This window comes from Neofelis nebulosa, chromosome 18 (assembly GCF_028018385.1).
Source record: "Neofelis nebulosa isolate mNeoNeb1 chromosome 18, mNeoNeb1.pri, whole genome shotgun sequence".
Lineage (NCBI taxonomy): Eukaryota > Metazoa > Chordata > Mammalia > Carnivora > Felidae > Neofelis > Neofelis nebulosa.
In genome coordinates this window covers 42630798-42642550 of record NC_080799.1, presented here as the reverse complement: position 1 = coordinate 42642550, position 11753 = coordinate 42630798, and the positions used below count along the sequence as shown (strand labels likewise).

General features: G+C 44.8%; 2 protein-coding genes and 1 long non-coding RNA gene across 3 annotated transcripts in view; all 3 read left to right on the top strand.

The window, feature by feature from the left end:
• The first annotated feature begins 1178 nt into the window (after nucleotides 1-1178).
• On the top strand, nucleotides 1179-2804 carry LOC131501131 (olfactory receptor 1F1-like). The gene has a single exon (XM_058710850.1). It carries the CDS (start codon nucleotides 1570-1572, stop codon nucleotides 2503-2505), a length of 936 nt encoding a protein of 311 aa, XP_058566833.1. The 5' UTR covers nucleotides 1179-1569; the 3' UTR covers nucleotides 2506-2804.
• A 4857-nt stretch (nucleotides 2805-7661) lies between these two features.
• Nucleotides 7662-11753, top strand: part of LOC131501512 (uncharacterized) — an 18833-nt gene continuing 14741 nt past the window's right edge. The window contains exon 1 of the long non-coding RNA XR_009256810.1: nucleotides 7662-7830. This is a non-coding gene — a long non-coding RNA (uncharacterized LOC131501512). The remainder of the gene's footprint in view (nucleotides 7831-11753) is intronic.
• The window catches only part of LOC131501509 (olfactory receptor 1F1-like), a 7906-nt gene continuing 3989 nt past the window's right edge, over nucleotides 7837-11753 (top strand). Inside the window, exon 1 of the mRNA XM_058711782.1 lies at nucleotides 7837-9735. The gene's annotated coding sequence lies outside the window, so the exon portion shown is untranslated. The remainder of the gene's footprint in view (nucleotides 9736-11753) is intronic.

The window sequence follows — 11753 nt, the reverse complement described above, 5'->3', positions numbered from 1 at the left end:
AACCAGAGTTATATGGAAACGAAAGAATAGCCCAGGGTCTTAAAAGAGGAAGTAAGAAGGACAGGGATTTAATAACTGAATTTTCACACATATATGTGCACAGGCCCAGATCACTCAGGTCCAGGAGAATTTTGTCTGGGACTTGTCTCCATCACGCTGGCTTCATTTCTAGTATCTTCCATGTTCTGTCTCAAGGGTTACCAGTAAAACCTTAGATAGTATTCTTTGTCATTACTGTTTCGTCCAAAGGGCCAAAAGTTGGCAAGACAATCATTCTTTTCTCCTCTCTAATGAGGCTCTCAGGGAATCTGGTCCCAGTGGATGTGAAGCTCCTGTAAATGCTTGCTCTGTGATTGCCCCAAACATCTTTCCCAAACAGAGGACTAAGACCATGAACCCCCTGCTCTTCAGTCACTCAGTACCTACCTCTGTTTGCAAGACATTCCAATCCCTACAATGAAGAGAGGTGTTGACCAGTTATGCAGAGGTGAATAACACATGGTAGAAATAGCCCCAAACTCCCTCAGGTAAGATGACAGCAGTAGAGACATTGGTTTCTATCAAGATATATATATATATATATATATATATATATATATATATATATATATATATATATATATTTTTTTTTTTTTTTTTTTTTTTTTTTTTTTTAGAAACTTCCTCTGCTCTATCTTCCAAATAGAGGAAGTTAATGCCAGGAGTGGCATCGTATGTTACTTAGGAAGAACCCAGTAATAATCCGTTTTTTCTCTCATCTCTTTATGAACCATATAGGAGTTGAGTGGGTCAGGGGGAGAACTAGGAAATGTAAGCAGAGACACATAGAGTCAGGTGTGTGGATATCTATCTCTTTTTAAGTGTTAATGTTTCTGTTTCTTTTTATGTTTATTTATTATTTTTTTTTTTTAATTTTTTTTTCAACGTTTTTTATTTATTTTTGGGACAGAGAGAGACAGAGCATGAACGGGGGAGGGGCAGAGAGAGAGAGGGAGACACAGAATCGGAAACAGGCTCCAGGCTCCGAGCCATCAGCCCAGAGCCTGACGCGGGGCTCGAACTCACGGACCACGAGATCGTGACCTGGCTGAAGTCGGACGCTTAACCGACTGCGCCACCCAGGCGCCCCTATGTTTATTTATTTTTGAGAGAGAGAGAGAGAGAGAGAAAGAGAGAGAGACAGAGAGAATGCCCAAGACAGGGACAGACAGGGAGACACAGAATCCACAGCAGGCTCCAGGTTCTGAGCTCTCAGCACAGAGTCTAAGTCAGGACTCAAAACTCAGGAGCTGTGAGATCATGACCTGACCCAGAGTGGGACGCTTAACTGACTGAGCCACCCAGGCACCCCTACTGTGTGTTTCTCAATACAAAGTAAGGATTAGTGAATCCAGTAGGAAGAACATCAGAACTCTGTTCGGAAGTTGGGAGTATGGGTTGGACAGGCACATCCTCTTAGCGATTCTATGAACTGATTTGCAAATGTGATCGTGCCTGGAGTCTGATTTGTTAACGATCCCTGTATAGGTATCTGATTTCACTGCTGTCTATTTATCTGAGTCCAGCCTCATGAGAGGAGCAAACCAGTCGAGTGTCTCCGAGTTCCTCCTCCTCGGGCTCTCCAGGCAGCCCCAGCAGCAGCAGGCCCTCTTTGCGCTCTTCCTGAGCATGTACCTGGCCACGGTCCTGGGAAACCTGCTCATCCTCCTGGCCATCTGCGTGGACCCCCGCCTGCACATCCCCATGTACTTCCTCCTCAGCCACCTGTCCTTTGTGGACATCTGCTTCTCCACCACCACCGTCCCCAAGATGCTGGCCAACCACATCCTTGGGACTCAGGCCATCTCCTTCTCTGGGTGTCTCACACAGATGTATTTTCTCTTTGAGCTTGCTGACATGGACAATTTCCTCCTGGCTGTGATGGCCTATGACCGCTTTGTTGCCATATGCCACCCCTTACACTACTCGACAAAGATGACCCACCAGCTCTGTGCCCTGCTGGTTGCTGGGTCATGGGTCATTGCCAACCTGAATGCTCTACTGCATACCCTGTTGATGGCTCGACTCTCGTTCTGTGCAGACAATGCCATCCCCCACTTCTTCTGTGATGTGACTCCCCTCCTGAAACTGTCCTGCTCTGACACGCACCTCAATGAGGTGATGATTCTGACTGAGGGTTCTCTGATCATGATCTCTCCATTTATTTGCATCCTGGCTTCGTATGTGCATATTACCTGCGCTGTCCTGAGAGTCCCGTCCACGAAGGGAAGATGGAAAGCCTTCTCGACCTGTGGCTCGCACCTGGCCGTGGTTTCCCTCTTCTATGGCACCATCATTGCTGTGTATTTCAACCCTTTGTCCTCACACTCTTCTGAGAAGGACACAGCAGCTACTGTGATGTATACCGTGGTGACCCCCATGCTGAACCCCTTCATCTACAGCCTGAGGAACAGGGACTTGAAGGGGGCCCTACGAAAAATGGTGGACAGGAAGACCTGCTCTTAGTGATGACAGTAGAATGGACCTATCATTCCCAGCATTTTAATCTTTGCCAATTCACTGAATGTAGTAATCAAAGTGTTTGCAAGGAACTTAGAATACTCTCAGTACACAGTTATGAATGAACTCAGACTTAAGTACAACCCTGTTCCTTTAAATAGGTAATTTTATTTGTTTCTAATTATTGTATTTCATATTGCTTTGCCTAAGGACAAGTTTTTCCTTTCTGGGCGATCACACTAAAAAGTTACATGTAATAATTTTTTCCCCACTTCCTTTTTTGGAAATGCTCTCAGAATAAGGCAGTGTTTTTTCTTTTTTTTTAAATTTTTTTTTTCTTTCAACGTTTTTTATTTATTTTTGGGACAGAGAGAGACAGAGCATGAATGGGGGAGGGGCAGAGAGAGAGGGAGACACAGAGTCGGAAACAGGCTCCAGGCTCCGAGCCGTCGGCCCAGAGCCCGACGCGGGGCTCGAACTCACGGACCGCGAGATCGTGACCTGGCTGAAGTCGGACGCTTCACCGACGGCGCCACCCAGGCGCCCCAGGCAGTGTTTTTTCAATCTTGGATACATGATAGTATCACTTGGGGAGCTTTGACAGCGTATATACAGATGTTGGACCCGACTTTGACCAATTAAATCTTATTTTCTGGAGTGGGATCCAGGAATTGGTATTTTTTCCCCCTTTAATGTCTGCAGGAGGTTCTAGTGTAATTTTCTGAGTTGACCATCACGCTGCTTTGGAGTTACTGGATGATTGCTCATTATCAAGAGGGAGCCTTGGCGCATCCCAGTCGGTTCAGCATCCGACTTCAGCTGGGGTCATGATCTCCACAGTTCATGGGTTGGAGCCCCATTGTTGGCTTCTCTGCCGATGGCTCAGAACCTGAAGTCTGCTTGGGATTCTGTGTGCCCCTCTCTGTCTGCCCCTCCCCCTGCTTGTGCTTCCTCTCTCTCTCTCTGTCTCAAAAATAGAAATAAACATTTAAAAAAAAGAGTGAGCCTAGAAACCCCAAAAGGAAATCTGATGTCTACTGAGGGTAATAACAATAGAGGTGAAAACCACTCACTGAGGTTCTCTCTGGGCTCAAGTGTTCCTGTGCTGAGACAGCCCATCCTTTGGCTCAAGGTACATTTCTTAGCGTCACATAGAATCCAAAGAACACTTCATAATTTTTAGTGCTCTCACTAGTCCGTTTAGTCTGCTCTAACAAAAATACCATACACTGGGGTAGCTTAAACGACAAACTTTTATTTCTTAAAGATCGAGGTGTCAGCAGATTTCGTGTCTGATGAAAGCCGGCTTCCTGGTTTTTCTTTCTATGTCCTCATGTGGTGGAAGGGGTGAGGGAGCTTTCTGGGGTCTGTTTTATGAAGGCACTCATCCCTTCATGAAGGCTCTGCAGCTCATGACCTAGTCAACTCCCAAAGGTCCCACCTCCAAATACTACACATTGGGGGGTTAGGTTTCAACATATTAATTTGGCAGGGAGGGGGGGCAGAAACAATCTGTGTCAGTGTCTCATCATCCAATTTGATTGCCTTGCCTTATGGGAGTATATTTAGCATAAGATGTTCCTTTGATTTTGGAGAAACAGATTAACATTTGCTATGTCATCTGTTCAGGGCGCCTAGTCCTTCTATCCGAGGGCCAAACCTTCTCTGAACCTTCAAGATCCAAGTCGCTATTTCCCCTAGGAAGCCTTTGCTGATTCCTCTAGGCTCAGATTCTCATTCTCTCTCCTGAGTTCCCACAGGAAACTCCTCTTTGACTTATTGTGTACGTGATTCTGTGTCATCTGTTTATTGCTGCTTCCTCTCCGCTTTTCCTCTTTGCCCTTAGGGCCCTCTAAAAATTGTGGGTGTTCAGGGATCACATACAGAAACTATTCACCTTGGGCACCATAAAAATCTTGGCTCCTGACCCATATTACACAAGCAAACCTTTAACATCGAATAGGTCAACAAAAAGCATGTGCCTTCTGAGAAGCAACCTGAGACATCTTTTAATAATTGTAGCAGAATGACAATAAAGGAAAAGAACAGATCTACCCTGTTGTGTAACAAAAGGTTAAGCACTAGGGTCTAGTCCATTTGCCACATTAGTAACCATTTATTGAAACATTCAGTATTTTTTAATTTGAAGATACAATTTTACAAAATACAGTGTTGCTATTGAGTCATTTTGCTTGATTTTTCTGTGCATGTGGCCTTGTTTAGCATTTGTTTCTTTTTAAAACTCACTACCCCATTAGCTCCTTAAAACGCTTGTTTTTGACTGTGTCTTTTTGCCCCCTTTGCTTTGCCACCTCCTCCTTTTCTACCATCTCATAAGCATTTGTTTTCCTCTTGAGTTTTATACTTGGATTTCTTTTCACTCTATACTCTGTCCCTGGGAAATTACATCTACTTTGTGTCTAACCACCTCTATGTTCTGGTGACTTCCGAATCCATATCGGTCTGACCTCCCCTTGACCTGTGTATCCAGTGTCCAACCTGGATGTCTTCACATCCCACATTTCCTAAGTGGAACCCGTCAAGTTTCCACTGCCACCATGGGGCACCACATGTGGTTTCCACACCATGATCCATCCCACCAAGCACAGACACATTTCTCTCCTGCCTGCACTGCCTATCTCACTGAATGGTTCCCAGTTAATGTTGCAATCCTCCTATGCTTTCCATAATCCCACAGGTCCAATCAGTCACTAAGTCCTCTGCATTCTACCTCCCTATCATTCCTCGATGTTATTCCCTACCATAGTGTTCCACAGTCGGCAAAAGAGATGTTCAGGCCCTAACTCCCAATACCTATGAATATGACCTTATTTGGAAGTAGGGTATTGACAGATGTAATCAAGTTAAGATTTGTTCAGACAGAATTGGCGTAGGCCATGCGGCAATGCCTTGGTGTCTTCCTAAGAAGACAGAAATTTGGACATAGCCACCCACAGAGAGAACACAGGTGAAGACACTTAGACACAAAGACCCTCGGGGATGGGAAAAGTCTTCACCCTTTGCCATGTGAAGACTGGCAATCATTGGAGTGGTACATCTACAAGCATCACTAAGGATTGTTGACCCTAGGCAATCCTAAGTGATGGGACACTAAGGGTTGATGGCAGCCACTGAAGCTTGAAAAGGTGCATGGAACACGTTCTCTCTCAGAGTCTCCAGAACGAACCAGCCTTGCCAACACTTTAATTTTGGACATCTAGCCAAATTTATCTCTCTGTGAGAGAATAAATTTCTGTACTAATTTATGGTACTCTGCTATGGCAGGCCTAGAAAACCAACACACCACAATCGAACTGCTTGCCTTATCCTTCCTATAGGACCTGTACAACCTTCTACTGCAGGTGTCTGCATTCTTCTGGGGTCTTCCACCATGAATATATATGGTCCTTGAATTAAGAAATGGTTCATTATTCACATTTATACACAGTATTAGGTCCTGGGTCTGGTACATATAAAGTGCATGTCTCATGAATAATGAGTAGCAAAAGTCAGTACCCTCAGGGAATTACTTTGTGTTTTTCTTCCTATTCTCCTTGCCCTAATTAGGCTGTAGTCTGTGAGTGCAGGGACCAGGTTTTTCAAAGGTGTCTGCAATGTGGGAGTTGCTCAGTAATTATTTACCCAAATAAATGATTATATGAATGAATTACTATGGGGAGGTTACTGTAGAGGATGATGAAAAAGTTTTCTAAAGGAGTTGATGGGCTTGGCTCAGCTCTCTGCCACATCACATCAGACCTTAATGAAGCCTGATATGCATGTTTTAATGTATTTCAACGGTTAATGGTTTAAAGGTGTTAATGGTTAATTGTTTACATTTAAAGTGGTTGAAAAAATATTGAAAAAGTTAAAAGTAGGTATATTAATTTTTTTAATATTTGAGAGAGAAAGAGAGAGTGTGTGTGCACACATGCACAAAAGTGGGGAAGGGGCGGGGAGAGAGAGAGGAAGACATAGGATGTGAAGTGGGCTCCATGCTGGGACACCTGGGTGGCTCAGTCAGTTAAGAGTGTGACTTTGGCACAGGTCATGATCTCACAGTTTGTGAGTTCGAGCCCCACTTCAGGCTCTGAGCTGTCAGCACAGCTCAGAGCACAGCTCAGAGCCTGGAGCCTTCTTTGGATTCTGTCTCTCTCTCTCTCTCTCTCTCAAAAATAAATAGACATTAAAAAAAATTTTTTTACTACTAACTGAGCCAGACAGGTGCCCCTAAACTCACATTATTTTAACCACAATATTTTATTACACCCAAACCAATATCTTTTACAATTTTACTTGTGTAAGGACAGAGTCCTTTCTTGACCAAACTCTAGTCAGACTTCTCCCTCTCCTTGACTGTGCTCAACTTTGACCTAGAAGACTTGAACAAACACTAACACAGCATCTAACATCTCAAGGCCACATTCCTAGTATCACCCTAAGTACCCTTACCGCCTGCCTCGGAAAAATCAAGGCTGCCATAAGAATGAACTAGTTCCAGAAACACCTGAAGATAGCCGCTTGGATTTCACAAGGACCAACCCCGTTACCCAGCTTTTTGTAATTTTTCATTTCCTTGACTGCTCAAGCTCCCGCCATTCCCTCTCCCTACTTCCCCATTCTTCCTTTAAAATGTCCAATCACCTCTGCAGAGAATGGAATGGAGCTCAACTCCTTCTCCTACCGTCAGTATTTACTGAATAAAATCGTTTTTCACAGCTTTAATGCCTGGCTGTGTTAATCTTTGACACTTAGTAGAGGTAAACTCATCAATAAAGCTTTCAAAACCTTTGCCTATCTCTGTTTCAACTGAGAGAAATGCCCTATTTGATAATTTCTCTTGACTAAGTGAAGGTCTTCAATTAGATTAACTGCCAGCTTACTGATCGTATCTTTAAAATTCTGATACTTTGCTAAACGATTAACTTTGCTTGGAAAAAAAAACAACAACACTGCATTGGTGAATTATTTACTTTGATTACTAAACTTTTTGGGTCCCTTTACATTTTGCACTTCCGCCTCCCAATCCGGGGTGTCTGGAGACTCGGGCGCGCCAAAAGCACCTCCCTAGGCCATGCGCAGGCGCAGCGCGGGAGAGGCGGACCAGGCGGTATCACTTCCCGGAAGCGCTGTACACGCCCTCAAACGGATGCGATCAGAGGATGCGTCGCTCCCGCCCCCCGGGCTCTTGCCCAATTAGACAGGAGGGGCGGGGCCTCCGCTCTGCGCAGCCTCCGCTCTGTGCAGTCCCCGAGGGGAGGTGCGGCGTAGTCTTTCTCCGAAGTGCTGCGGGCTGGCAAGTCCAGCGTGGAGTGGGGGCTGTGCGTGGCCGTAAGTGGCTCTGACCCTTTTACCCGGAAATGGCGTGAAGAGGCACTCTGCGGTTGGTGCCTACCAAACCTGGGCAACTGGCGGGTTCCATGAGCCTTCCTCAGCCCACCTGCGCCAGTCCTTTAGGGCTGTGCGGGATCGTCTGCCCTTCCCAGTTGGGATGGGCTACAGGTGTTCACGACTCCTATTTCCTACTTCCACAGGCTGGGACTGTGGGAGGTCAAGGTCTGACTTCGATTTTGAATATCCTTTCAAAAGGCAAGGTTGGCTGAGGAGCCAGCGGCGCACGAACGGGTGCGGGTGGCTCGGGTCCTTCTCAGAGTAAGGGCACCTCTTTCTTCGAGGACCAGGCATAGCCTGGGTGATGGCTAGAAATGCATAATCTCAGGCTGCATCCCATACTTCCTGAATCAGAATCTTCACGTTAACGACATGCCTAGGTGGTTTTTGTGCACGTTACTGTTTGAGAATTGCTGCTTTAAGCTTCGCGTGATTTCTGGTGTAGAAGGCAATGTTGACGAATGCGTTTGGTTCTGGAGACGGTGGCCTATACTGCAGACCTAAAGGAGAGGTTAAGGTGTGAGTCTTGTGTGTCAGACTTAGGATCTTTATGCATTCCAGGTCACTTAAGTCACCTTGTCACTTAAGGTGGTATAATGAACGTGCTATGATACAAGTAGATAAGCTATGTGAGCATAGGTATCAGGGAGTGTACAGAAGCAATCAGGAAAGGGAAACTAATATACGCAATGAGGCATTAGTCAACCTGAGGTTTAAAGACGGATAGGACGTGTATTAGGAATGAATCTATTCCATCTGCTTAGCGTCCCACAAACATAGTTTCTAGGCAAGGAATTCACTTTATAATAAAAGGAGTGTGGTCACCAGTTGCCAAGATGGCCCCCAGTGATCCTGGTCTTGTGTAGTCCCTTCCCACATTGACTTAGGATGACTTTGTGTCTTTTTTTTTTTTTTTTTTTTTAACGTTTATTTATTTTTTAGTGGGAGCGGGGAAAGGGCAGAGAAGGAGGGAGACAGAGAATCCGAAGCGGGCGGGTTCCGCGCCGACAGCGGTGAGCCCAAAGTGGGGCTCAAACTCAGGAACCGTGAGATTATGACCTGAGGCCAAGAAGGATGCTCAACCGACTGAGCCGCCCAGGTGCCCCTGACTTTGTGTCTTAACCCATTTTGGCTGCTATTACAAAATACCCTAGACTGGGTAGTTTATAAACAACAGAAATGTTTTTTTCACAGTTCTGGAGGCTGGGAAATCCAGGATCCAGGTGATGGTGCATTGGTGTCTGGTGAGAGTCCACTTCCTGTTTATAGATGGCTTTTCTTTTCAGTGTAACCTCACACAGTGGAAGGGACAAGGGAGCTTTCTCGGACCTACTTTTATAAGAGCACTAATACTCTTAGTGAGGGTTCTGCCCTCATGACTGGATCACCTCCCAAAGGCCCTGCCTCCTAAGGACCCTACCATCACCTTGGGGCTAGGATTTCAGTATGTGAACTTGCTGGGGACATAACCATTCTCTCCTTAGCACCGTGCAAACAGCAGAATGTTGTGGAAATGATGATGTGTGATGGTAGGAGCTCCATCATAAAAGATACTGTGATTTCCATGTTGCTCTCTCGAATCTCTTGTTCTGTGGGAAGCCGATTAACTCTGTTGCAAGGACATATGAAGTTGTCTCTATGGAGAAGTTCATGTGAGGGACTGAGTTTCCTGCCAAAAGTAGCATGAGGGCACCGCCTTGGAAGACCATCCTGCGGCCACAGTCAAGCATTCAGATGACTGAGTCCCTACGGACAACTGAACTGCGGTCTCATGACAAGTCCTGGTCGAGAACAACCATTCATCTAAACCATTAACAGGTTCCTGACCCATAGGAATTGTGTAAGGTAAATGTTTACTGTTGTAAGTTGCTAAGTTGTTTCTTGGCAATAGATAACTAATAGAAAGGATAAGGCTGGGGTCCATGTGATTCACTGGTATTTACTTGTGCACCATCACCAGGAGCAATTGACCTTATGGAATAGAGAAATGGGCTTTTAAAGACTCACTTTGGGCACCAGTTGAGGTTAGGGTGCTGTTTTTCAGTATATGTAAGTTTCATACCAGTGGACAATATCTGCTGAACTTTCTACCAACCAGGAATTTATGGGGCAAGGAAACAAGAGGTAGGAGGAGTAGACTCGCACCACTTGTAATACCTGATGATCTCCTTGCACAATTTTGCTTCTTATCCCAGCAACACTGGGCTCTGAAGAGACTTCTTGCCGGCCAATTTGGACTCATTTTGCTGCTGGATAAACTGACCAAAAAAGAGAATCTAATATTGTTACGAATTTGACGATGACTAGAAAATAGTTTTGCTGCTACACGTTGGTAGCAGAGAGGAATATGGATGGAAAGATCTCCCTGGAGAGGATTCTGGAATTGCCATGACCTGTGATGGCAGCTAATGAAAGACTAAGATAATCTTATTTGGGCAAGGTCATAAAGAGGTCAACTCTCTCTGACATGAAAGTTTGGGTGACTATATCAGATTTTATTTTATATTTATTTATTTTTATTTTTTAATATTATTTATTATTATAATTTTTTTTACTATATCAGATTTTCAAAACTTGAACAGCCAAGATGCTGGCTAAAGACAAAGGGAACGTGAATTAAATTGTGGATAAGGAAAATTACTAATATCAACTAAGGATTCATGGCTGCCTGTGGAAATGAACACTACAACTTCCAGTCATATTTTCTTCCTTCCCGTGTTGTGTTTTCGTCTATGTATTTTTGCCAGCTAGCTTTCTTCTTCTTTTCTCTGCCTTCGTTCCTCTCTTTTACGTACACGTAGCATATGTAGTTACTGGTTGGCTTTCAAGTTTGATTCAGAAGTAATAGAATGTCACGCTGGGAACATGATTGGAGTAGCAGAGATCCCGTTATGGGCCTGGATACAGTAACTGATGGGCTTGAGTTGTTTCCATACTGTGAGCCGTATAGTTGCATTATGTTTAGGCCAGATAGTTTCTCTTCTACTGAAGCATGAATTGGTAAGAGGGATATGTGTTAATGTTGTGTGCAACTGGAGGGGTGAATTCTAGAGGGCATTTATCCTGCTTTTTGGCTTCCCAACTTCTGTGACATTTCTCAAGCTTAGGTAATTTCTCACTTCATAATTCTGGTTGAGAAAAAGCCAGCTTCTTCCTACGTAACAGGACACCCTGAATAACTCATTTCCCAGCTGCTCTTGCAGCTAAGATGTGGGCATATGACTACCCATCAGGTATCCTGACTCTGCCTCTGACAGGAAGAAGGGGAGACCAGGAGGACCTTTTCCAGCAGTGGCAGTCATTGCTGGAAGTGGATTCCCAAGTGCTGCTGGTGGCATCCCATGTCCAGTGATAGCAGTGTCAGAGCCGTGAACTGTAACATTCCGGCTTGGCATCAGCAGAAACACCTGTGCTAATCAAACCAGTTCTGTGGTGTGATTTGGGCCATTATAGTTGGTGTGTGACCTTCTGGGCCTGGTTCTCCACCTGCTCAGTGTTTTTGAAGGATATCCATTCAAGAAATCCTTTTCTGATTACCTCACTGAGACTTGATTTTTGTCATTCGCAACTAAGAACTGTGAGTGAGGCTACGATGTAGCCAGTCATCAGAAAAGGTCTTGAACTCTGAGCTGGATAGCTATGTCTCTAGCTCATCTCTACTTTTCTCTGTGTTTGCATTCTTTGCCCTTCTCTATAGACTTTGCTTCTGCATCTGTGAGGCAGCCAGGAAAGAGTTGCAAGCTTCTAGATTTACATATTTAGGCCAAGTCCTCCCTCCCCTAGCTACTTCTGGAAGAAAGAAAGAGAGAGGGTGGGGGGGGGGAAGGAAAGAAGAAGGAAAGGGGGCAGAGAGAAAAAGAAAG

Excerpts from the sequence above, each read along its gene's own strand:
- LOC131501131 (XM_058710850.1), top strand. The coding sequence starts at position 1,570 with ATGAGAGGAGCAAACCAGTCGAGTGTCTCCGAGTTCCTCCTCCTCGGG.